The sequence below is a fragment of the Bos indicus genome, chromosome 24, assembly GCF_029378745.1.
Source record: "Bos indicus isolate NIAB-ARS_2022 breed Sahiwal x Tharparkar chromosome 24, NIAB-ARS_B.indTharparkar_mat_pri_1.0, whole genome shotgun sequence".
Lineage (NCBI taxonomy): Eukaryota > Metazoa > Chordata > Mammalia > Artiodactyla > Bovidae > Bos > Bos indicus.
The window spans coordinates 32915747-32942476 of record NC_091783.1 but is presented as its reverse complement, the minus strand read 5'-3'; the positions used below and the strand labels follow the sequence as shown (position 1 = coordinate 32942476).

The following is a 26730-nucleotide window of genomic DNA, read 5'->3' as shown; positions in this document are numbered from 1 at the left end:
TATCTTCCCCAGCATTAGGGTCCTTTCCAGTGAGTCAGCTCTTCACATCAGGTGGACAAAGTATTGGAGCTTCAGCTTTAGCAACAGTCCTTCCAATGAATATTCAGGATTGATTTCCTTTAGGATTGACTGGTTTGAGCAAGACCTTTAATCTCTTTAAGCCTTCTCTCCTTGTTGAGGTGAGGTCTATGGTTGGACCCTGGGTGTAGTTTTGCTGTTGAGGTTTAGGGAGTGGTGATTTTGGAGGTGTGTGCTGCTTTGGAGCTCTGAGTGCAGGTCCTTGTTGGTGTTTATGACATGTTGACAGCACTGCTATGTCTGCCATGGGGGCTGCAGCAGTACAGGCCACTGCAGCAGAGCGCCGGCCCTGGGGGAGCTGGGAACCACATGGCAGGGAGGCATGTCAGCAGATGCTGAGGTGGCCAGGCTTTGTTCAGTTCAGTTCAGTCACTCAATCGTGTCTGACTCTGCAACCCCATGGACTGCAGCATGCCAGGCCTCCCTGTCCATCACCAACTCCCGGAGCTTGCTCAAACTCATGTCCATCGAGTCAGTGATGCCATCCAATCATCTCATCCTTTGTCATCCCCTTCTCCTCCTGCCTTCAGTCTTTCCTAGCATCAGGATCTTTTCCAATGAATCAGTTCTTTACATCAGGTGACCAAAGTATTAAGAGTTTCAGCTTCAGCATCAGTCCTTCCAATGAATATTCAGGACTGATTTCCTTTAGGATGGACTGGTTGGATCTCCTTGCAGTCCAAGGGACTCTCAAGAGTCTTCTCCAACACCACAGTTCAAAAGCATCAATTCTTCGGCAGTCAGCTTTTCTTTATCGTCCAGTTCTCACATCCATACGTGACTACTGGAAAAAACATAGCTTTGACTAGATGGACCTTTGTCAGCAACATAATGTTTCTGCTTTTAATATGCTGTCTAGGTTGGTCATAGCTTTTCTTCCAGGGAGCAAGCGTCTTTTAATTTCATGGCTGCAGTCACCATCTGCAGTAATTTTGGAGCCCCCAAAATAAAGTCTCTCACTATTTCCTTTGTTTCCCCATCTATTTGCCATGAAGTGATGGGACCAGATGCCATGACCTTCAATTTTTGAATGTTGGATTTTAAGCCAGCTTTTTCACTCTCCTCTTTCACTTTCATCAGGAGGCTCTTCGATTTCTGCCGTAATTTCTGAAGTTATTGATACTTCTCCCAGCAGTCTTGATTCCAGCTTGTGCTTCATCCAGCCCAGCATTTCGCATGATGTACTCTGCATATAAGTTAAGTAAGCAGGGTGACGATATATAGCCTTGATATACTCCTATCCCAATTTGGAACCAGTCTGTTATTCCATGTCTGATCCTAACTGTTGCTTCTTGACCTGCATACAGATTTCTCAGGAGGCAGATCAGGTGATCTGGTGTTCCTATCTCTTTAAGAATTTCCCACAGTTTGTTGTGATCCACACAGTCAAAGGCTTTGGCATAGTCAATAAAGCAGAAGTAAATGTTTTTCTGCAACTCTCTTGCTTTTTTTGATGATCCAGCGGATGTTGGCAATTTGATCTCTGGTTCCTCTGCCTTTTCTAAATCCAGCTTGAACATCTGGAAGTTCATGGTTCGCATACTGTTGAAGTCTGGCTTGGAGAATTTTGGGCATTATTTTGCTTCCGTGTGAGATGAGTGCAATTGTGCGGTAGTTTGAGCACTCTTTGGCATTGCCTTTCTTTGGGATTGGAATGAAAACTGACCTTTTCCAGTCCTGTGGCCACTGCTGAGTTTTCCAAATGTGCTGGCATATTGAGTGCAGCACTTCCACAGCATCATCTTTTAGGATTTGAAATAGCTCAACTGGGATTCCATCACCCCCACTAGCTTTGTTCGTAGTGATGCTTCCTAAGGCCCACTTGACTTTGCATTCCAGGATGTCTGGCTATAAGTGAGTGATCACACCATCATGGTTATCTGGGTCATGATCTTTTTTTGAATAATTGTTCTGTGTATTCTTGCCACCTCTTCTTAATATCTTCTGCTTCCATTAGGTCCATACCGTTTCTGTCCTTTATTGTGCCCATCTTTGCATGAAGTGTTCTGTTGGTATCTCTAATTTTCTTGAAGAAATCTCTAGTCTTTCCCATTCTGTTGTTTTCCTCTATTTCTTTGCATTGATCACTGAAGAAGGCCAGGCTTTGAGAAATACAGAAACAGGCCTGTAGGAAGGGCAAGCAGGATGTGGGTCACCCTTGGTGCAACCCTCATCTTCTAAGGAAGATGACCCAGGAGAGGGAATATTAAGATTGGCTCTTGAAGAGTCAGTAGGAGTTTCCAGATAGATATGGGAGCATGGGGTACGATCCTGCATTCAAGCCTAGACCCAAGAAGAGGCCCCACGATGAGAGGTCCAGGCTCAAGGGGGCTGGAGCATTTGGTGGAGAGATGCTGGTGGAGTTGGGGTGACCCCAGAAGCAACAGATGATCTGAATTCTTTCTTATTCCCACTCTCTGCTCTTACAGAGGAGTTTCTTATACATGTTATGTATATGAAGCATGTGTTTTCCTTTGCTCTCAGAGTTGCATTTATGATTATGCTTGTTTTCATTTCTGTTTACTCTGGGGTGGATTTTTCCTTCAATTTGGATTGAAAAGATGATCACTGTATTTTAATTGTTTTTCTTCCATTTTTAAAAGCAGGTTGTGTATCCACACAGGTGGCGTTCTGGGTCTTTGTTCTCTCTCTCCTAAGGCCAGTAAGTGTCCGGCAAACTCCCATTGCTGGGTTTCACAGAGCTAGTTTTAAGAAATAGTGTTCCCCACTTTGGAGAAGGCAGTGGCACCCCACTCCAGTACTCTTGCCTGGAAAATCCCATGGACGGAGGAGGCTGGTGGGCTGCAGTCCATGGGGTCATGAAGAGTCGGACACAACTGAGCGACTTCACTTTCACTTTTCACTTTCATGCATTGGAGGAGGAAATGGCAACCCACTCCAGTGTTCTTGCCTGGAGAATCCCAGGGACGGGGGAGCGTGCTGGGCTGCCGACTCTGGCGTCGTGCAGAGTCGGACACGACTGAAGAGACTTGGCAGCAGCAGTTCCCCACTTTAGCTACCCCTGTCCAGAGCTCTTCTTCGAAATTTTGTGTTTTCTCATAGTATTGCATTGAACTCTTCCGTTTTTCTTTATGATTCTGGACTCTCAGCGGGTGGGCACGCTGGTTTCTTCAATCTGTTTGTTTCTTTGTTTCTTGTGCTAGTCCTCATTTTTCTGTGGCTCTGGGAGTTTGTTGTCATTGTTCAGAGCTTCAGGTTTTGACATGTAGCATTGTAAAAAGATCTTCCCTGGCGGTTCAAACAGTAAAGAGTCTGCCTGCCATGTGAAAGATCCCCTGGAGAAGGACATGGCAACCCACTCCAGTATTCTTGCCTGGAGAATTCTGTGGACAGAGGAGCCAGGAGGGCGGCAGTCCATGGGGTCGCAAAGAGTCCAACAAGACCGAGCAACTCACACACACACACACACACATACACATTGTAGAAAGAGCGCTGGACTAAAAGTCTGAAGGTCTGGTTTTGGCTCTTTCATGAAGAATGAAAACCCTGTCTACTTCCACATGGTTGCTCACATGTCGAACAGTTTTGAAGAGCAGTGAGACCTCGGTGAAGCCACTCAGTCTTCTCTGGCTCTAGTCCTTTACCTGGAAAATCAGGAGGGTTGAAATAAATCAGTGTTTTCCTGAAGTATCTTCCTTGGAGCACTGATTTGATGGACTAGTTAATAACATCTTCCATGAAGAGGTTTCATATAATTTAAATTAGGATATCCTGGGGCTTCTCGGAGAGTTTAGTGTTGCATCATGAGGGAGATAGTCTGCATATCTGCTGTGTTCACCCAAGTTGCTTGACCAGGAGGATTCTTTTTCATACTGTAGCCTGTGAGACATAGAAACATTCAGTATAACACACTTGAGAAACACTGCTACGGTGCCGTGCTCAGTCATGTCTGACTGCAATTCTGTGGACTGTAGCCCGCCAGGCTCCTCTGTCCATGGGATTTCCCAGACAAGAATACTGGAGTGGTTTGCCATTTTCTCCTTCAGGGGATCTTCCCAACCCAGGGATTGAATTTGTGTCTCCTGTATGGCAGGAGGATTTTTTTTTTTTTTTTTACCACTGAGCCACTATGAAGTCCTTGAGAAACACTAGGCTACATCATTTTTAAGATTTCTTTCAGCTTTCGAGTTGCATGCTTCTGTGAATGTACTAAAAGCCACTGAATTGTACACTTTAAAAGGAAAGAATTTTCTCCAAACTGTTACATAAAAATTTTTTCATGGCTCTTGAATTTTCAGAACTGTGACTACCTGGCATTTCTGCTTTTTACAATTTATTTTTTATTCCTCTTTGGAAAAACCCATATACCAGCTTGTCCAATTGACATCCTTTACAGAGAAGGTCATTCAGTTCTAGGAAAAGTTTTCACTTTCCTAATTATGGCTTCTATTTGTTCCTCTCATTTAAATCTCTGTGGATATTAATCCCCTCCATCAGTTTCCCAGGTTTTTCTGTTTATCTTGAATTTCCTGTTTTATTTTGTGTAGGGTGTGACTCTCTGCAGACCTGTTTTTATGTATATCTATGGTCTTTGTTTTTCTGGGTTAATTCTTTGCATCATCTTCTCCTTCGCTCGTGTTGAAAATTCTTTGATAGCACCTTTAAAATAAATATATCTTTTTAAAATTTACTGCCATCTTTCATATAGATTCCTCCTCTGCAATTTTCAAAGGCAGCATAGGGTAGCTGAGCTCAAAACAGACTCTTCCACTTCCTGGCTGGCTGAGCTTTCTGAGCGTGTGTCCTTGTCTGTAAAGAGAGGACAGTGCCTCCCCTGTCAGCCTTAAATAATGTAGCATGGATTCTGCAGAGGGCTAAGCACACGATGCTTGGTCAGGACTTTTCCTGTTTAGATAGGATTGTGTCTTGGTTGTAAATCCAATATAAAGCATTTGCCCTCACAAATTTTGTCAAAGTCATGGTCCTTACTGTTGAGGGACCAAGGAAATCCTGCAACTGGTACATTATTCAGCTCCTCTACCCTTAATGGTGGATTTGGTTACCTAACTCACTTACCAAGGAGGGTGCTGTCCATTTACACGGAGGTGCTGAAAATACTACTACTGTATTCCATTTGTGTGTAATCAGAGATTTGTAGCCTGTAATGGAAAAGGCCTTCTGGAGGGGATGCCAAGAGAACTAGAAAAAGCCTGTGTCCCAAAATAAAGTTACAGTTTGATTATTAAGACTGGAATGTGAATGCATGAAAAGGTGATTGTATAAGACAGTAACAAGGGCTAGATGAACGGGTGGTGGTTGTGGGTGGTGATGACTGAAGCGGGGCTGGAGGTGACTGGGAGGGGAGCCGGTCTGTAGAATGAGAGGCACGGAGGTGAGGACTGTTGGCTTTGGAGTCTTGCTTTCCTTTTCAACAGCTCTCCGTCTAACGTGCACGTGATAAAGAGTGCCACATATGTTAGCTTTAGTGTTGGCGATGCTTAGACCAGAATAAGCTTGTTTCAGCAATGATCTTTAAAGGCAGGGAGGGGACTCCCTCATGGTCCAGTGATTATGACTTCACCTTCCAGTGCAGGGGGTGTGGGTTTGATCCCTGGTCTGGGAGCTAAGATCCCCCATGCCTCATGGCCAAAAAAACAACACATAGAACAGAAACAGTATTTGTGTTTCAATTCAATAAAGACTTTAAAATGGTCCATTTAAAAAGATGCTTAAAAAAATTTTTTTAATGTAGCATAAGAATGTATATTTTCAACTACCTTGTTAGATCCCTTGGAGAAGGAAATAGCTCCCCACTGTAGCATTTTTGCCTGGGAAATCCCATGGACAGAGGAGCCTGGAGGGGTGCAGTCCACCGGGTCTCAAAGAGTCAGACATGACTAAGCCACTAACACACTTTGTTATGTCTAAAAAATGCATATTAGTTTGGAGACATGGTAAAATACAAAAGTACTTCAAAGAACAGATACAAATCTTGTATTCCAGAAATAGCTACTGTTTACCTTTCTCGAGGTTCCAGAGTATTGACTAGAATTATCAGTTATAGATGTGTGTCTTCTAAATAGTCAATCACAGTAAGCTCTGGGGGAGTTCTCATGTCAGAAATGTGTACAGGCCATGAAAGAGTAAGTGGGGGTTCACAGAACATCCCTGTGGTGTAGAAGTCTGGGCATCATCCACTAATCTGTAATCTGTGTAGTTGGCAGGGACGCATGGCATTCATCCAGTGCTTAGGGACTCACTGCATTTGCTAAGAAATGTGCTACAACGTCACCATCTTTTCTTGCTGACTCTCTTTCATTTCTCATGTTGTTCACATCAGACAGTCCCTCCCTTATATATGGGATTTTATTAGGAATTTCAGAGGACTCTTCTTATAGCCTTTGCACTTGATCAACATTCTTAGTTTAAACACAGAACCCATCAACATTTCTGAGGTTGATTTGTATGAACACATCTCAGGAATTCCACCTGTGTCTAACAAACTCTACTGACCGATTACTTAAAATGTCTTGAGAGAACGTGCCTGTGTTTCAGACTCTTGTTTAATAGAGCTGAGAATTCCAAAGCAGACACAGTGCCATCCACTGGGGCAGTGGCCTTCCCCAGTAGCTGAGTCCCCGGAGAGGCTGCCACCCTCTGTGCACCATCCGTGCGCTCTCCGCCCTGGGGTCTAACGCACAGAGTTAGGTGACACCAGCCTCATTTGAAGGCCAGAGGACGGGCTCTGAGCTGAGACCACTCTGTGAGTTGGTGCTGTCATTTAATGTGAAACACACCTTTCAGGTGGGACAGGAGAAAACTGCTCACTTGGGAAGCGGAGTCTTGGCGCTTCAGCCTCAGGGTTGTCTGGAACTTGCTTTCCCTCTGGCACTAGAGTTTGGGCCAGGCCCCTGAAACAACTTGGCCTTGTTTCCATTTTTGCTTTTTTTTTTTGCAACTCTAGAAATGGGACTTTTTGCTCAGTCGGTGAATCAAGAGAATCCTGTCAGCTTGCTATTGCTAGTGAAAATCTTTGAGTAAACAGGATGTGACACTGCGCTTATCGTGCTGACTCTGAAAATCATTCATCCTTACCGTGTCTTCACAGTGTGCTCTGAGAGCTATACGTTCATTCTTTCGTTCATTTATTTGGCTTCGCTGGGGCTTAGTGGCAGGCCACGAGGTCTTTGATCTTTGTTGTGGCACGGGGATCTTTTTCAGTTGCAGCGTGTGGGGTCTAGTTCCCAGATCAGGGGTTGAACCCAGGCCCCCAGCATTGGGAGCACGGAGTCTTAGGCCCTGGACCGCTAGGGAGGTCCACCATCTCTACTTTCTTAGTAGCTTAAAAATATATTAATGTGGAAATACCAACAGAATAACTTAATTGTTTTAAATTGGGTAGAAATGTTGCCCATGGTCTGTCTGTCCCTTTGTATTGCATGTTTTATTTTCTTTTGTCCCCTTCAGGCAAGAGCACTCACTTGTGTATTTGTGGTAGACTCTTGACTCAAACAGCTCTTACTTATACCTGCTAGATAAAATAGGAATTTCTCTAGTTTTTTTTTTTTTTTTTCAACCTCTAGGTGACCACAAGCAGAATTGTAAAAACAGTTTACACCATCTAAAGGAATGTAGAGGATGAAGCAAGTAAAATAGCTCGTATAATAAGAAAAAAGTAACTGTTGGGAACAAAATCAGAAATTAATACAAAAATATTAGTTGTCTAAATCCATTTATGTTTACCATTATCTCTATATAAAAGATTATAACTAAGATTAGGATGAAAAAGAAATGAACAAACTAGATACATAGCTAACTAAAAATATTTAAATGGTGATACAAAAGTAAAAGCTAAAGAGTAGACAAAATAAATCAGGTGTACGTGAGTGGAAAAAAAAAGACAGTAATGATAATTTCAGAATTGAAGGCAAAATATATTAAAGGGAACAAAGCTGGTTTCAAATGTTATGGTACTTGACAACTAAACTGTAACAAGCTTAAAGTTATTTCTTCCTAAGAAATAGCATTTTTTCTTAAATATAATAAGAATCTGGCAGAAATACAATTATGAGAAACTAACAAGTCTTTCATTCTTCAGTATATTTTATAATAAAATACTGACTTCTCTGCTCAGTTTTGCTATAATCCTAATACTGCTCTAAATGCAGGAGACCCAGTTTGATTTCTGAGTCAGGAAGATCCGCTGGAGAAGGGATAGGCTACCCACTCTAGTATTCTTGGGCTTCCCTTGTGACTCAGCTGGTAAAGAATCCACCTGCAATTCGAGAGACCTGGGTTCAACCCCTGGGTTGGGAAGATCCCCTGGTGAAGGGAGTGGCTGCCCACTCTAGTATTCTGGCCTGGAGAATTCCATGGACTGTTTAGTCCATGGGGTCACAGAGTCAGACACAACTGAGCGACTTTCACACTCTAATACTGCTCTAAAAAAATTAACTTTACTAATTAAAAACAAACCTGGAATGTTTTCCAGCGTTCTGAAATAATTTGTGAGAAGCTGAATTACTAATTACTGCATTGTTGTTGTTCAGTCACTAAGTCGTGTCCAACTATTTTTGACCACATGGACTGCAGCACACCAGACTTCCCTGTCCTTCACTTATCTCCTGGAGTTTGCTCAAACTCATGTCCATTGAGTCAGTTATGCCATCCAACCATCTCATCCTCTTTTGTCCCCTTCTCCTCCTGCCTTCAGTCTTTCCCAACATCAGGGTCTTTTTCAGTGAGTTGACTCTTTGCATCAGGTGGCCAAAGTATTGGAGCTTCAGCACCAGTCCTTCCAATGAATATTCAGGGTTGATTTCCTTTAGGATTGACTAGTTTGATCTCTTTGCAGTCCCAGGGACTCAAGAGTCTTCTCCAGCACCACAGTTCGAAAGCATCGTTTTTTCAGCACTCAGCCTTCTTTATGGTCCAGCTCTCACATCCATATGTGACTACTAGGAGAATGACTACATGGACCTTTGTCAGCAGTGTGATATCTCTGCTTTTTGATATGCTGTCTAGATTTGTCATAGCTTTTCTTCCAAGGAGTAAGTGTCTTTTAATTTTGTGGCTGCAGTCAATCTGCAGTGATTTTGTAGCCCAAGAAAATGAAATCCAACACTGTTTCCACTTTTTCCCTATTTGCCATGAAGTGATGGGACTAGATGCCATGATCTTCAATTTTTGAATGTTGAGTTTTAAGCCAACTTTTTCACTCTTCTATTTCACTTTCATCAAGAGGCTCTTTAGTTCTTTGATTTCTGCCATAATGCTGGTGCCATCTGCATATCTGAGGTTATTGATGTTTCTCCCGGCAATCTTGATTCCAGCTTGTGCTTCCTCCAGCCCAGCATTTTGCGTGATGTACTCTGCATATAAGTTAAATAAGCAGGGTGACTATATACAGCCTTGACGTACTCCTTTCCCTATTTGGAACCAGTCTGTTGTCCCATGTTCAGTTCTAACTGTTGCTTCTTGACCTGCATACAGATTTCTCAGGAAGGCAGGTAAGATGGTCTGATATTCCCTTCTCTTGAAAAACTTTCCATAGTTTGTTGTGATTCACACAGTCAAAGGCTTTAGCATAGTCAATGAAGCAGAAATAGATATTTTTCTGAAATTCCTTTGCTTTTTCTATGATCCAATGGATGTTGTCAGTTTGATCTCTGGTTCCTCTTTTCTTAATCCAACTTGAATATCTGGAATTTCTCAGTTCATGTACTATTGTAGCCTAGTTTGAAGGATTTTGCGCATTACCTTGCTAGCATTTGAAATGAAAGCAATTGTGTGGTAGTTTGAACATTCTTTGGCATTTTCCTCCTTTGGGATTGGAATGAAAACCAATGTTTTCCTTTATATTAGAATAAAGCAAATATGTGTTTTGTGCTTGCTAATATTCAGTATTTTAACTGGTGTGTGTGTGCGCACGCATGCGTGCACACTCGTTCAGTCCCTCAGTTGTGTCTGACTCTTTGGACCCCCTGGACTGTAGCCCACCAGGCTTCTCTGTCCATGGGATTTTCCAGGCAAGGATGCTGGAGTGCATTGCCATTTCCTCCTCCAGGGGGTCTTCCAACCCAGGGGTTGAACTCCTGTCTCTGTGTCTCCTGCACTGCAGGTGTATCCTTTACCAGTGAGGCTCTGGGAAAGCGCTTTTTAACCAGTGGTCCTAGCCAGCTATAGTTGTCTATTGTAAATGAAGAGACAGCACTGTCATTATGTGCAAATGGTTTGAATCCAGAAGAAAAAAATTTAAGAATTTTAAAAATTCCGGAGTGTAACAAATATTATACTTGAAAAAAAAAAATCCAAAGATTTCCACATACCAGCAGTATTCACTTGGAGAATAAAATGGAGCAACAGACCCCTTTTTCAGTTCCAACAAAAGATATAAAATGCCTAAGAAGACACCTCAGGAAGTCCTGAGTAACTGGAAAAACACTTGGAATCTCTGTAATGACAGTGCAGTGGCCGTCAGTCCTGCTGCTTTTAATTTGGCAATAAATATGCTCCATTTAATCTGGCAGAGATTCCTGCTTTTATTCTTCATGGCTTCCTCTGGAGGCAGATTAAAGCTTGCCAATGTTTTTTCCTTCCTTTTACCAGTAAGGAAACTGAGGCTTTTTTTGTCATTTTTGTGACAGTGTATCGGGGCACAATTCATGAGACAAAAGCCGGTGTGATACTAACTCTTGATGTCCTAGCTTTTTCATACTAATCTATTTTCTGTGTTTTCTTCAGGGTACATGCATTTCTTTAAAAATTAAGCTGGGAATTGAGTGTCAAATTGAGAATAATTCTCCTTTCTCTGCTGAACTGTGGGTATTTTAATTTGTAACCGTAAGGACTCCCATGGATCACTTTTGTTTTGAATTGTTTTGGTGAAAAGAAGGAAACATATTTCTACAATTTTATTGGCTATTCATCGTAATTCCTTGATGAGTGATCAGACTAGAAGTGGAATTAATTTTGTAGCTATGCTTGCTCCTGGGATAATGCCGTTAAGCTCCATAAATGGCCTCAGTGCTTTCCAGTTCTGATCGGGTGCTTATAACACAAAGAGCCTGGGACTTTCTTCACAGGTTAATTTTTCTTTTATTGATTTACTTATTTAGCTAGCTAGCCTTGTCGGGTCTTAGTTGCCGCCTGTGGCATCTTAGATCCCTGACCAGGGATCAAACCTGGGCCCCCTGCATTGGGAGCTCGGAGTCTTAGCCACTGGACCACTGGGGAAATCCCCACAGTTGAATCTTTAAAGAGGTATACTGCTCTGGTTTACCAGGACGTTTCTAACAAATTACCACAAACTTCATGGCTTAAAATGACCAAAATTTTCTCTCTCACAATTCTGGAGGCTCAAAGTCCAAAGTCAGTTTCTCTGGGTGCAAATCAAGGCGGTGGGCAGTGCACCTTTTGGAGGCTGTAGGGAATCTCCATTCCTTGCCCTTTGCCTCTGGTGGTCACGTAGATTCCTGGACTGCAGCCGTATCACTCCAATCTCTGCCTCTGTGGTCACAGTGCCACCACTTCTACTTCCATCAGGCTTCCCTGGTGGCTCAGATGGTAAAGAATCTACCTGCAGTGCAAGAGACCCAGGTTCAATCCCTGGGTCAGGAAGATCCCCTGGAGAAGGAAACAGCAACCCACCCCAGTATTCTTGCCTGGGAAATCCCGAGGACAGAGGAGGCTGGTGGTCTCCAGTCTGTGGGGCTGCAAGAGTTGGACAGGACTTAGCAACTAAACCACCACCTACTTGCATCAGCTCTCTCTGTTTCCCTCTTGTAGGGATTCTGTTGATTGTATTTAGTGCCCTCTGGATAATCCAGGAACTGGCCCTCTTCTCCAGATCCTTTGTTTAATCACACCTGCATCTCTCTCCCTGAAGAATGCTTGCTCTGGAGGCAGTTGGAGCAGAATTTACATACTAGTCAATTGCTAGCCCCCATGCTACTTAACCTCTTTGAACTTCGTTCCTTCATCTGAAAATGGAACTAATATACACCTATCTCAGACTCTTGGAAAGGGTTAAGAGAAATAATGTTGATTCAGCTATTACTTGGTTTCTTATTTTCTTGAGTTGACAGCTTAGTTTGGACTCATCTGTGTATCTCCGGAGCCCATTCCATCCCAGGCACAGTATTTGTCTGATAAATGTTGACTGAGTCGTTTTCTGCCCTCTGAAGGGCAGTGTGGCATTGCACTGCCATCTGCTGGACCCCAGCTGGGGTTAGATTGGTAGTGATGGCCCATCCCTGTGTAAGAGTTGAGAGCCATTAACTTGGGCAACTGGGGAGATCCATGCAAAGCAGAAACCCTAACACTGTGGTTTCTATGTAAATGGGCTAAGTTGAGTGCATGTGTGATGCAAAGGAAGAACTTTTTTTATTTCTTTTTGGCTGTGCTGGGTCTTCATTGCTGTGTGGGCTTTTTCTCTTGTGGCAAGTGGGGGGCTGCTCTCTAGTCGCACCGGCTTCTCCTTGCTGTGACTTCTCTTGTTGCAGAGTACAGGCTCAGTAGTTGTGGTGCATAGGTTCAGTTGCTCTGTTCAGTTGATCTGTGGGATCTTCCCAGACCAGGTATCAAACCTGTGTCTCCTGCATTGGCAGATGGATTCTTTACCGCTAGACCATCAGGAAGGTCCAGGAAGGAACGATTGATCCAGAAAGTTATAAATGGGCATAATGAGTGTCCAGATCCTTCCACACATACGTACTTTTCATAAGAGATTGATTTTTTACCTTTGGTATCTTGGCTTTGTGGGCTTCCCCAGTGGCTCAGCAGTAAAGAGTCTGCCTTCAATGCAGGAGATGCACATTCCATCCCTGGGTTGGGAAGATCCCCTGGAGGAGGAAATGGCAACCCACTCCAGGATTCTTGCCTGGAGAATCCTATGGACAGAGGACCATGGCTGGCTACAGTCCTTTGGGTCGCAAAAGAGTCAGATACCACAGAGCTACTAAACACATGCATACATACACACACACATATCTTGGTTTTGTGCTCACAATCAGTGTAAACGTCTCGAGGTTAGAGAAGGGAGCTTGTTTCATTCCTGTGAGGGTCCCCTCAACTCAGTGTCGAGCTCCTTGAGAATACATGTTAGTGAGGCAGTGATGGGTGTGTTCTGTGGCTACCTGCTGAGCACTTGTTGGGGTGACACGGATTGAGCACTCAGTATGAAGCTTGCTGCCAGCAGAGTGAAGTGTTACCATGGGGCACAAGCAGTTACTGGCCCAGCCGTGGCCTTGGTTCATGAGTCATTTGGCTCCTAGTGCTCCTGAGTCACAGACTGTCCTGCACATCTCCTTGCTGACTCATCTGTGCCCTGTGTAGGGTCCGGGGGCCTCCTGCAGTGATCAGGCATCATGTCACTGAGGAATATGGTGGGGGCTGGGCTCAGGGAACCAACAGCCCCTCTTCTTAGACCCTTCATGCCCCAGTCTGGCTGCTTGCAGGGAGAAGAGGCAGCTGGAGCGTTGGAAAGGGAGTTCCCTGGGAGCAGCAAAGGGAGATGCACAGGACGGAGCGCTGAGTGCAGGGTGGAGGAGCATCGCATTGCAGGCACCTGCGGGAGGGAGGAAGGAACACTTCTGAGCATGCATCAGGACTTCGGGACATTTAGGATTTATATCACTATATCCTTAGTGATAGATGATACTTAATGCCTGTCGTTGCCATATTTAGGGTTTATTCTACCTCCCTTTCATCCTGATGATGCCTTTAGGTGATCTTACCAGTTGCTTATGGCCTCAGATCAGCAGACTTTGAAAGAGATCTTTCATGGAAGAAAAAACTAAATGTATTTAACCAGCAAAGAGCAGGACAGACATTTGAGAGTCTCTCGGGCTCTAGACAGTACTGGATGAATGTAAAAGTAGGAAGTAAAATCTGGATCCTCAGTTTCTAAAGTGTCCAGAGAAGAGAGGTGATGACCAGAAGCAATCTGACAACAGCACTGAGTTGTGGGGTCGAGAGTGAGGGGGTCCCAGAAGGGAGAGCACCTGAGGCTGGACCCAGGGACTGGCTCCCGACAGTGCTGACTGCGAGTCTCTCTGGGTCCTGTGGGTATACACAGGAGGACGTACAGTCCCTCTCCTGTCGAAGTCACCCATCCCAAGGATCAGCTCAGCTCATCACTGGACTCCTCTAAGTTCTAGTGTACAGGTGCACAGAGAGCCCCAGTGGCAGGAGGGGCTGTGGGCCACGCCATCCCGGGGAGTCTTTCTGGCTGAGCAGAAGGAGAGGTGCTCTGACCTCGGTTCAGCTCACAACCATGGACGGGGCCATTTCCCCAGAAGTCTTCAGATCGCTCTCTTCTATAACTGCTTAATCTGTTTAAAGTAACTAGAAGGGAAAAGACGCTTTTGAATTTGGAAAAACAACGCTTTTGTTGTTCAGTCGTTCAGTAGCGTTAGACTCTTTTCGACCCCATGGACTGCAGCACACCAGGCTTCCCTATCCTTCCCCATCTCCCGGAGCTTGCTCAGACTCATGAACTTTGAGTCGGTGATGCCATCCAACCATCTCATCCTCTGTCACAATGTTAATGATATATCTTAAGCCAGTGACCGTGTTTTCATTTCTTTCCTTAGTGTCAAATCAACAGTGCCTTGACTTCCTTCCATACTGCTCTGGAACTTGCAGTAGACCAGAGAGAAATCCAGCATGTTTGTCTCTATGAAATTGGTAAGTGTTGAATGTCAGTCCAGTTGCCTGTCATCAAATAGTGTATTAACGCAGCAGTTTGTGTCCAGCTTCTTGTCCCGCAAGTGTTAATGCATTCCTGTGCACTCTTTCCCTGTTAATGCTGTTCAGTTTGTGTCTTTGTGAAATGCCGGCTGCCTTTTGTAATAACAGGACTTTGTTACCATGGTGGAAGTAGCGATACTTATCTCAGTGAATTCTTGTTACTTCTTTCCAATAATTTGTTCCTTTGATGATTTGACTCTAGGCTAATAGGCACAGTTGACTGAATTGAGTAAGAACCAATTTAAAAAAAAAAAAAAAGAACCAATTTTGACTCTTTTATTGGACTGGATATTAGAATTCAGAACTGTTATCTCTTCCCTCCCACCAATGTGTACCTGAGAAGAAAAGTCCAGCTTAGGAGAGGTTGGGTGCACGGATTCCAAGCCCAGTTAGCTCGTCTACCAACTAACTGGGAGCCCTCGCCCTGCAGTCGCCCTTGGAGCAGCTGTGTGGTTTAGATGAAAGTACCCGGATGAGCCTGAGGCAGGGTACTTGGCACACGTGTTAGCCACCTCCTCCTGCTTCTCCCCTCTTGGAGATGCATTTATAGACAGACCTGGAGGCATTTGTTTGCCCAAGATTTAGCCCCCCTCTCCCCTCCCTCAAAGTTGTTGCTTTAAATTTTTTTTTTTTTGGCTGACTGCACTAAAATACGTTAGTGATTCCATAATCCTTGACTGTGACAGTGGCTTAATTATGCTGAGAAGCATAAACACAACTTTGGACTTGAAACAACAGGAACACATTTTAGTAAGGGATTCATGCTTTTTAGAATTTGAGCCAAGACTGCAAGGTCACACTGTATATAGCGCACCTACAAGGAATGAAGGAGGGAGCAGAGACGGGAGAAAGGATGAGGTGGTGGTGAGAACCAAAAGTGAAATTGAGACTCCAAAGGCTGTCATCAGAGACACAAAAGAAGAGATGGAGGAAGCCTGGGGAGGCAGTTGTCACCTGGCAGCGTGGACCTTACAGTGCCTGCTGCTTGCTTGCCTGCCACAGATATATTTGTCTTCCTGAATCTTTTCTTTTCTTTTTTTTTAAAGAAGAGTGCTGATTGAGAACCGCCCAATAAACAGTATTATGTTTTATACATCTGTTATAGCTTAGAAAGTGAAGATCAAATGTGATCCAGTGGGAAATATATTTTTCTGCAGTCTAACCTCTGCTGGGGGGCTTCCTTGGTGGCTCAGCGGTAAAGAACCCACCTGCCAATGCAGGAAATTTGAGTTTGATCCCAGGGTCAGGAAGGTCCCCTGGAGAAGGAGATGACAGTCCTCTCCAATATTCTTGTCTGGGAAATCCCATGGACAGAAGAGCCTGGTGGACTACAGTCCATGGGGTCACAAAAGAGACATGACTTAGCAACTAAAACTAACAGCCACCAACTTGCTGGAGCTCTGGTGTGTAGCCGTAATGCGGAATGGAACATGAGACACGGTAACTGTGATGTTTTGAGGGAGACAAGGCATCTCTAATTTCACAACTGATGTAGTAGTATAGAACTTGAAGAACTAGCTTTGGTGACCTTTCATGGTTCTTGTTTAGGATACTCTTTTTTTCTTCTAGTTTTATGGAGATAGAGTTGACATGTAACATTAGTAAAGTGTCCAACATAAAGATTTGATACTGTATATATTGCAGACTGATCATGGTGGCCTTTTCTTGTGTGTGCACCACTTCTGGGTCTGTGGTGGGGCAGAAAGTTAGAGCTGCAGAAAGCTTAGAAATCATGGAACCCAGAGCTAAGGACATAGGAGGGTTGACCTGGGGTGCGGCTGGAGGGTAGGAACAGCACAATCGGAACTCAGCCTCCTTATTTTGGTTTGGTGCTACCTCCCACCTCTACTTTTGCACTGAATCCAAATCTTACCCTGAAGTCTATTTTAGGATGGAAATAATTTGCCCCAGGTTTTACTCTAAAATTAGGGTTAGGGTTAGGGTTAGATCATGGCATCTGGTCCCATCACTTCATGGAAAATAGATGGGGAAACAGTGGAAACAGCATCAGACTTTATTTTTCTGGGTTCCAAAATCACTGCAGATGAAATTAAAAGACTTGAGAAAAATCATGACTGCAGCCATGAAATTAAAAGACGCTTACTCCTTGGAAGGAAAGTTATGACCAACCTAGATAGCATATTGAAAAGCAGAGACATTACTTTGCCAACAAAGGTCCGTCTAGTCAAGGCTATGGTTTTTCCTGTGGTCATGTATGGATGTGAGAGTTGGACTGTGAAGAAGGCTGAGCACCGAAGAATTGATGCTTTTGAAGTGTGGTGTTGGAGAAGACTCTTGAGAGTCCCTTGGACTGCAAGGAGATCCAACCAGTCCATTCTGAAGGAGATCAGCCCTGGGATTTCTTTGGAAGGAATGATGCTAAAGCTGAAACTCCAGTGCTTTGGCCACCTCATGCGAAGAGTTGACTGATTGGAAAAGACTCTGATGCTGGGAGGGATTGGGGGCAAGAGGAGAAGGGGACGACAGAGGATGAGATGGCTGGATGTCATCACTGACTCGATGGACGCAAGTCTGAATGAACTCCGGGAGATGGTGATGGACAGGGAGGCCTGGCGTGCTGCGATTCATGGGGTTGCAAAGAGTCGGACATGACTGAGCGACTGATCTGATCTTTAAAATACATCAACTTCACATCATATCCCGTGGAGTTTGACACTGAATTTCCTGGAAGTGTGGCTTCCCCTCATCCCTGTAGGCTGTCAGGTGACGTGACTACTTCGTGGAGTGGATAACAGAATTTGTTAGGCAGCTCGCAGACAGGAGAGTGCGATGGCCTTTGATCCTCAGCCCTTCCCTCTTCTAAGCTGTGTGACCCTGAGCAAGTCACGAAGCCTCTTCATGCCTTAGGCTTTCTCCTTGGTCAGGTGCGGCACCATCAGCCACCTTTCCAAGACTGCACTGGGATTAGAGAGAATTACATCAGGTGCCTGGCACACCCAGGGCTGGCTCTATGATGGGGAGCTGCTGTTACTAACAGCAGAGGATAACACTCCTTATATCCTTGCTGCTGTTGCTTCTCCCCACCCCTACCTATCCCCAGGATGCCAGCCTAAGGATGTTTTGCTCCGAGAGAGCTGGGTCCTTTCTCTGCCCCTCAGAGAGGGTGGCAAGTACTTCATGTCTCACTGGCTCGCTCTCTACTCCTCTGAGCAGTTTGCTAATTACCAGTGATCATCAACGCGCTGGTGAGTATGTGAGACTTCCGAGGTGGTCACCGTGTTATATAATCTAGTAGCATCGTTCCTTTTTCTCTACCTGTTCTTGGAGAGAAGCACTGCTGTGCTTAGGTTTATTGCACAACTGGAGACAAATTAGACCATTTTCCTCAAAATCTTTATGCGCCTCCCTTCTATACTGCCTCACCGGTTGTGAAATCAGAGATGCTGTATCTTCCTCAAAGCATCCCATTGAAAATGTTTAAGAAGAAAAAAAGAATTATGAAGTTCTCAGGTAGTTTACATGGAACACTTGCAGAGGAAGTCAGCAGGATGAGGGATATATAACCTACAGATGGGCTGAAAAGTGTGTTATTTTGCTGTTCAGTCGCCAAGTCGTGTCCGACTCTTGCAGTCCCATGGACTGTAGCTCACCAGGCTTCTCTGTTCATGGGATTTTTGAGGCAAGAACACTGGAGTGGGTTGCCATGTCCTTCTCCAAGGGATCTTCCCAATCCAGGTATCGAACCTGTGTCTCCTTCATTGTCAGGCAAATTCTTTACCACTGAGCCACCAGGGAAGCCTGTGTTACTTTAGGATCCTTTTCTAAAAACATCTGTTTCACAGGTTGGTGCAGCATGATAGAGCTGAATTTCAAGGATGCGTTCAATTCCTTTGAGAGGCTAAAAAACGAGTCCCGGTGGTCCCAGTGCTATTATGCCTACCTAACCGCAGGTGAGTGGATCCCAGTACACGTGGTCACAGCACGCCCTCCTCTGTCTCAGACTAGCTCCCTCTTGTTGTTGGATGGAGAGCGATGGGCAGAGGATGCAGAAGTGCTGTTCTTGACAGTTTCCTACAGCATGTGGTGCTGTTTGTTGCTGATCAGTCGCTGAGTTGTGTCTGACTCTTTGAGACCCCCATGGGCTCCAGTAGCCAGGCTCCTCTGTCCTCCACCATCTCCCATAGCTTGCTCAAACTCATGTCCATTGAGTCGGTAATGCCATTCGACCATCTTGTCCTCTGTTGTCCCCTTCTCCTCCTGCCCTCAATCTTTCCCAGCATTGGGATTTTTTCCAGGGAATCAGATCTTCAGATCAGGTGGCTAAAGTACTGTTTTGGACTGCAAGTGAATAGCAGCTGAATACAGCTCCCACCCAGCCAGTGGAATGTTGGGAAGTTCGATGCTACACGCCCTGCCCCTTCCAGTATTCCCCCAGGGCCGGGTCCGTCACATGCTGGGTCCTGGACATGCTCGTTATGAGCTTCTCATTTTCGTACACTTTGTCCTAAACAGCCTCAACTTACCCTCACCCCTCTCCTTTTCTTCCTCAAATCTATTTTTCATTTATTAGGCGCTTAAAGAATTTTAAAGCATTGAACATGTCTTTTAAATAGTATTCATATCTTCCTTTCAATTGTTAGTGCCCTCGTTGTGAGTTGCACAGGTTTTGAGGAGTCCGTTCCAGCCTTGTTTTGCCTCTTACCCCTGTTATAATTAGTGTGATTTTGCGGAGTACAAGGTGTTTCAACACTGCATGTCATTATGGCAGAAACAACTTACGCTTTCTGACAGGAGTGTCGTGTGCGTTGCCTTTTCCCCTGACATGAACAGATAGGTGAGGACATGCTGCCACCTGGTGGACAGAACCGCTGTCTGTGCCCTGAGCCCCATGAATTGCCTGTGTGATGCAGAGTGGTTTAGGAAGCGATTGAAGAGACCCAGGGAGTGTACTCCTCCTGCCTCTAACAATGAGCTTTCCTTACACACCCACAAAAGCGATTCTTCTCCTTAAAATTTAAAACTGATCCAAGCATTATTTTAAATGTGTTCTTATTTCTCTGAAGGTTTGCATTTAACAGAACATCTCCTGTCATTCCATCCCTGTAACTGGTCTCTTTAAAATGGGAAAGAATTAACAGTGACCCTGTGTATATCCAGAATGTTCTGGAACTGCAGTCCATTAGCAATCAGGATGGAAGCCCTTACACCCGCAGGCCTTCCTATAGACCCCACAGGGTGTTAATCCATTTTCATCTGGCTCTTGTTGTTGATGTTTGAGTAGGATTATTTTCAGTATGCTGCTAGGATACTTTAAGGGTTGGTTTACGGAACTCAGAGGCATCTCAGATGAAAATTGCAGCTGTTTATTGAGTGGGCTTGGTGTGCCCTGCACGGTGATGAACCAAAACAGGCTGCTGTTGTTGTGGTGTAATAGGATCAGGTAGTCAGTGTGGGCAGGTATTTGTTTTATTTTAATTGGAGGGTAATTGCTTTACTATATTTTGTTGGTTTCCGCCATACATCAACATGAATCGGCCACAAGTATACATATGTCCCCTCCCTGTTGAACTTTCCACCCCTTCCCGCCTCTCTAGGTTGCCACACCGCACCTGATTTGAGCTCCCTGCATAATACAGCACTTCCCCCCTGGCTGCCTGTTTTACGTATGTCGTTCTGTTTCCATGCCACTCTCCCCATTCGTCTCACCCTCTCACACATTGTGTCCACAAGTCTGTCTCTATGTCTGCGTCTCCATTGCTTGATGAATGGATAAAGCTGTGGTATATATATACAATAGGATATTCCTTAGCCATAAAAATGAACACATTTGAGTCAGTCCTAATGAGGTGGATGAACCTAGAGGCTGTTATACAGAGTGAAGTACGTCAGAAAGAGAAAAACAAGTGTCATATATTCACACACATATATGGAATCTAGAAAGGTGATACTGATGAGCTATGTATTTTTTAAAAATCTTTGTGGAGCATAGAGCATGAAGAAATAAATGTACAGTGTGGCTCTATAGAGGAGCATTTATTCTCACTGGAAATCCCAGGATCACACCAGTTGTAGGAGATGATACAGCGTGAAAGACTCCAGTCTCCACGTCTCCACGGGGGTTCCGTGAAGATGATGTGTGAAGAGCTCCACATAAAGAGGGCTTGGGAGGTGGGGCGGCTCGCTGCTGTGCTCTCAGTGCAGGCGGCTTGCAGGAGCTGTTACCTGAGTTGGCTTGACGGACTGGTATGTGTTATAAGCAGCGCCTGAGAAGATGAGCATTAAGGGACTGGAAACACTGCCACTGGGAACTTAGTTCCTTGGTTTTTTCTTTAATCACTTTTTTTTTTGTCTTTTTTTCTACTCTTGGCAGATTTCAATTTACAATACAGTATTATCGAATGTAGTCACCATGTTATTATACATTAGATCTTCAAACCTTGTTTATCTTATAGCTGAGAGGTTTTTTTTTAAATTATGGTAAAATATACATAATGTAAAATCTACTTTAACCATTAAAAAAGTATTTTTTTTTTTTTGGCTACGCTGGACAGCTTGCAGAATCTTATTTCTCCAGGCCTCTGAAGGTGAAAGCCCAGAATCCTAACCACTGGACCGACAGAGAGTTCCCCGTTTTAACCATTTTTCAGTATGTGGTTCAGTGGCATTAAGTTCTTTGATAGCCATCACCACTGCCCACCTTTCTTTTTGAAAAGTGAAACTCTGTGATCTTTATTTATTTTGTGTGTGTGTTTGTGTAGCAGAGTTTTATTAAAGTGAAAAAGGGACAGAGAAATCTTCTGACACAGACATCAGAAGGGGGGTGGAGAGTGCCCACTTGTAGTCTTAATCAAAGCTTATATCCTTTTACCAGACCCATTGCCACAACATAAATCTTAAATTAACAAGATTAGTACTAACAACAGAAAGGTCTTACCAGATCCACTCCCACAACATAAGATAACAAGATTAGTTAGAAGGTTCTTGTGAAGGAGAAACATGTCCTCGAGCAAGATACATTGTTACATTGACCAAGACAAGACAGTGTAGAAAAAGTGCTGGTCCTTTTCTCCTTGAGAACTCCAGACCTCTGTCCCCTTTGCAAAAGCTCCAGACCCCTTTCTCCTCCTCGGGGACCGGGACTTCTTATCAACCTACCTAGGAATTGACTCTCTCGTTCCCCCCTTTTCTTTTAGGAGTAAAACTCTATGATCTTTAAACAAGAACTACCTACCCCCTGCCCAAGCCAACCCCTAATAAACTCTGCTCCTTCTGTCTATATGAATTTGACTATTTTAGGTGCCTCAAGTAAGTGGACTCAACAGTATTTGTTGATTGAATCTGGCTTATTTCACTTAACATAGTGTCCTCAAGGTTCATCCATAATGTAGTGTGTGTCAGGATTTCATTCATTTTTAAGGCTGAATAATATTCCATTGTGTGTACAGACCATGTTTTGTTTATTTGTTCATTGTCTGTGGACTCTTGGGTTGTTCCCACCCTTTGGCTGTCGTGAATGATGCTGCTGGGAATGTGGTTCTTTTTGAGACCCTGGTTCCAGTGCCATTTAGCACATTACCCGAAGGGTGATGTAGGAAGTGGGATGGCTGGACCATATCCTTGTACTATTCTTGCAAATTTTCTATGTGTTTGAAATTACATAAAAATAAGTTACCCCAAAAGATTAGAATATCTCTTGAAGGGCTTCCCTGGTGACTCATTGGTAAAGAATCCACCTGCCAGTGGGGGAGACGTAGGTTCCCTGATCCAGAAAGATCCCCTGGAAAAAGAAATGACAACCCACCCCACTGTTCTTGCCTGGAAACCCCGTGGGCGGAGGAGCCTGATGGGCTACAGTCCATAGGGTCGCAAAAGAATCGGACATGACTGAGCGACTAATGACAACAATAAAGCTTAGTCCTAATGGACAGGCTGAGCATCCTAAGTCTGTGTAGGTCTCAGACTTAGGATAAATCAGAGATGCTCTGCTTTCTAATATCTGCATCCTTTGAGGCAACTGTCTGTAACTTATGAAAAGGAAGTGGTATACATATTCTTCAGGATCTGAGGTGTTAGAGCTATAGACCTGCAAAGGTGATTCAGATTCTGATATTGTTGATATTTATGACTCTCTTGTGTGCCCACATTTGCTCATTCCTTTTTAGAAAATTATGTGACTATATAATAATATTATCAGTTATGTACGGAAACCTCAAGCTAGGGGCAACAGAAATTACTCTTTTTCATTGATTTACTGTGTGACCTCAGGCAAGTCTTTTAACTTTCCTGGGTCTATAATACCATGGAGTTGTTTTACAAAACAATCACCGAGCTTTCTTCTGGTTTTGAAATGTTGTAACACAACAGATGAGGTCATTTGGGATGGGTTCAGACCCCATCCGGATCAGTGCTGCTTCCAAAACTGGAAATGGAATTAACCTCTCCCTTTTCATATTCAGACTAACCCCAGTGATTCCCAGTAGAAATCTTCTGCTTTTCCCATCACCTTGATGTCCTCAGCTTTCTCCAAGCCTTGCTGCTTGTATCTCTTTGACCTTCCAGTAGCTGCTCACCCTCTGACATGCCACAGCCCTGTGCCCGGCGTGACCAAGCCCCAAAATGTGAGAATGGGACCATCTAGTTTTAGGATCGCTCAAATAAAGAAGGAAGAACTAGCAAATCAATGGACATTCCAAGTGGGGATTGAAAAACAGTATGTGCCAGAGACAAAATCAACAAGAAATTAATAGAAAGGAATTCAGTGTCATGGGAGTTGCAAAGAGGATGACAAAGAGTGGTTGGTAAAGTCAGATGGAGGAGGTGGGACTGCAGCCTGGTGTGAAGTTTGGAGAAGGGAGAGAGCGGGTGAAGCAGAGGCATTGTGACTTGAGTCTTTGCCTGGGGCTTGGGGGAGATGAAGATCGAAGTCTTAGCCCCCTCCAAGGCTCAGCTTGACTCTGGTCCCTCAGAGCTGTGCGACCACGCCGAAGAGAAACCATCCCTTCCCTCCTTGAGCTTTTTGAAAGTAACTTTGATGTCAGGACTCCCAAGGCTCTCTTCACTGCATCCATTGTAGCTCCAGAATTGTGGGTGTTCTCTCTCCAGCTGAAATCCAAGTTTCTTCTGGGTGTAAACGTGTATTTCTTCTTCACATCCCTGACGGTGGCTGTAGGTGGTAGGTGCCCAGTGAACACACCCGTGACTACTTCATGACGGTGAAGGACTGTCAGATACAGGACACTTCATGATTTTCTTTCCAGGCACAGGGATAGCCCTCTACCAGTGTGACACTCTCACAGTCCTCCCAGCTCCTAACTGTTCTTGCCTAGTTTTCATTTTTCTTCCACTTTCCAAGTGTGTGAGCTCGAATGGGACTGTGCTCCGTGACAATATCTACGACCATAGTTTTCCCAACGTGTTCCTGTAAAGCTCAGGGAACCTAGCAGCAGGGAAATAATTACTGAATCAGTGGAATGATGAGCAGCAGGTTGGTATAGTCCCACATGTAACAGTCTTTAGAAATATCTCCTCCCATTTTCTCCTTTGGTAATAACCTTTTCCAAGTGTCATCAACCTGGGTATCCCTTAGTGGTATTTTCCCCCTAAATACTTTAAAGATTATGACGATGGTTTCTTACAGTTTGTCAGGGAGCCACCGGTGATGTGGACGGGGCACAGATTGTCTTTAAAGAAGTTCAGAAGCTCTTCAAAAGGAAAAACAATCAGATTGAACAGTTTTCTGTGAAAAAGGTTTGTTGGAACTTGTTGATCTGGTGTGTCGTTTATAATGGATATTTCTAACCATGGTCACCTTGGACAGCAAATGGAAATCCTAGGAAATTAGGAAATCCTGTGCAAAGCTGATCTCCTTGCTGAGCAAGTAGCTCACGACTGTGAGAGAATATTCTCGTGTGTCATCCTGCTCTGAATGCAAAGTACTGGTTGGTTGCAAATAATTAAAGCTATTGTTTGCTATTGTTTCTTTGAATGAATAGAGATATTACTGATCCTGTGGAGCTCATGAGCCCCTGGAGAGGGAGTGTGTATATCTGAAGGGTGAGGTAGCCTCAGAGGAGTGCAGATCAGCAGAACCTGGGCAAGAGATACAGACTCTGGGTTCTCATCTAGTGAAACCATCACATTGGGTGATGAATAAAAAGCAAGAGCGTGCATCAAATTGACCAGCAGAAAGGCCCAGGACTGTAGTGAGAAAGGCCCTCATTTATTTCTGTACTTTTTTAAGAATACAGTTTAGCTGAATTACCATAGGTTATAGGACAACTTGTCATATCCTGAATTCTGCATGTTTTCAGTTGGAAGTTTTTATTGAATGAACATTTAATGGCTTAGTGTGAGTATAAACTGGGTTGTAATGGGGAATGCCCCCAAGAGGACTGGGACTAATTAGGAAACTTAAAAAGTCAATAAAACCATAACTAAAAGGCCTCTAGTGTTACAGCCTTCATATAAACCCATTAAGTTAATATCTGTCACCCAGCTTTTATAAATTCCTTTGACCTAAACCAAAATGAATCTGGTTTCATCCTGCAGTTTTTAAAATATGTCCTGGAACTCGACAGTAGATTGAAGTGAATAATGAGAGAAAGGGATATCTACCAATACAACAAAAACACAGAGAGAAATTTTCATTCTTAGCCTTGTGGGAGGGAACTGTTCATATCAAATATGAACCAGCATTTTTTTAATGTCTCTGAAGTATTTTTTTTTTTTTTTTAGTTAGTTCGTTTGTTTGTTTTAAATGTAGCCTAATCATTCTAACTGCTTGCAGGCAGAGAGATTTCGGAAACAAACCCCAACCAGAGCACTCTGCGTGCTGGCATCCATCGAAGTGTTGTACTTGTGGAAAGCCCTCCCCAACTGCTCCCCGCCCAACCTACAGAGGATGAGTCAAGGTAAACAACAAAGTGCGCACAGCAGCCTGTGCCTTCAGGGTCTCACTCATCTGCTCTGACTCAGAGAGTACCAATCTGTCGCTCTCTGGGACAGATGGCCTAGTGGTTAAGAAAATTCCATCACAGGTATTGGGGATAGAAAGCACTGGAAGGGCCAGATTCAGGAGTGTGTGGTGATGCTTTCTGATCATCGGGGTTATTAATCTTTTGGAAATGTCATCTTGCGTATATGCTGCCCTTCTCCAGAATTGATTTTGTATTAATATTTTGGACTCCGATTTATTGGATTGTTCTGCAGTGACACTTGTTTGTGATCAAATACAGCATTTTCCATTGAATTCCAATGGAATTAGGCTAGTCTCAGTCTTTGTTGGTGCATGCGGGCATTTCTCTAGATGGGGCAAGAGTGGGGGCTGCTCTTCATTGCAGGGTGCGGGCTTCTCATTGCAGTGGCTTTTCTTTGTTGTTTCGGAGTACAGGCTCTAGGGCGCAGGGGCCTCAGTAGTTGCAGCTCCCGGGCTCTCGAGCACAGGCTCAGTAGTTGTGGCAAACGGGCTTAGCTGCTCCACGGCAGGTGGGATCTTCCCAGACTGGGGATCGAACCCATGTCTCCTGCATTGGTAAATGGGTTCTTTACCACTGAGCCACCAGGGAAGCCCCTGAGTCCCATGCTTTTATCATCAGACTTCTCTGCAGATGCCTTTTGCTTATTAAGAAAAAAACAGGTTTCCTTTCAAAGGTCAAAAAGTTTGTCAGTATTGATATTCCAGAGCAGAGTAATACAACTCCAAAAGAAGTTGTACACGGAGGCCCTGTAATTAGAGTAGGTGTGTAAAGCCCATGGGGTCGCTAAGAGTCGGATACGACTGAGCGACTTCACTTTTACTTTTCACTTTCATGCATTGGAGAAGGAAATGGCAACCCACTCCAGTGTTCTTGCCTGGAGAATCCCAGGGACGGGGGAGCCTGGTGGGCTGCCGTCTATGGGGTCGCAGAGTCGGACATGACTGAAGCAACTTAGCAGCAGCAGCAGCAGCAGTAACCCTCCCAAGGAGATTACTTGAAATAA

General features: G+C 44.2%; 1 protein-coding gene across 2 annotated transcripts in view; it reads left to right on the top strand.

Annotated features, from left to right (window-relative positions):
- Positions 1-26730, top strand: part of TTC39C (tetratricopeptide repeat domain 39C) — a 103273-nt gene that overhangs the window by 73316 nt on the left and 3227 nt on the right. For both annotated transcript variants that reach the window (XM_070778813.1, XM_070778814.1), the window contains 4 exons: positions 14634-14727; positions 18594-18701; positions 24389-24498; positions 25538-25661. In XM_070778813.1, the coding sequence (XP_070634914.1) occupies positions 14634-14727; positions 18594-18701; positions 24389-24498; positions 25538-25661 (436 nt within the window). The remainder of the gene's footprint in view (positions 1-14633; positions 14728-18593; positions 18702-24388; positions 24499-25537; positions 25662-26730) is intronic.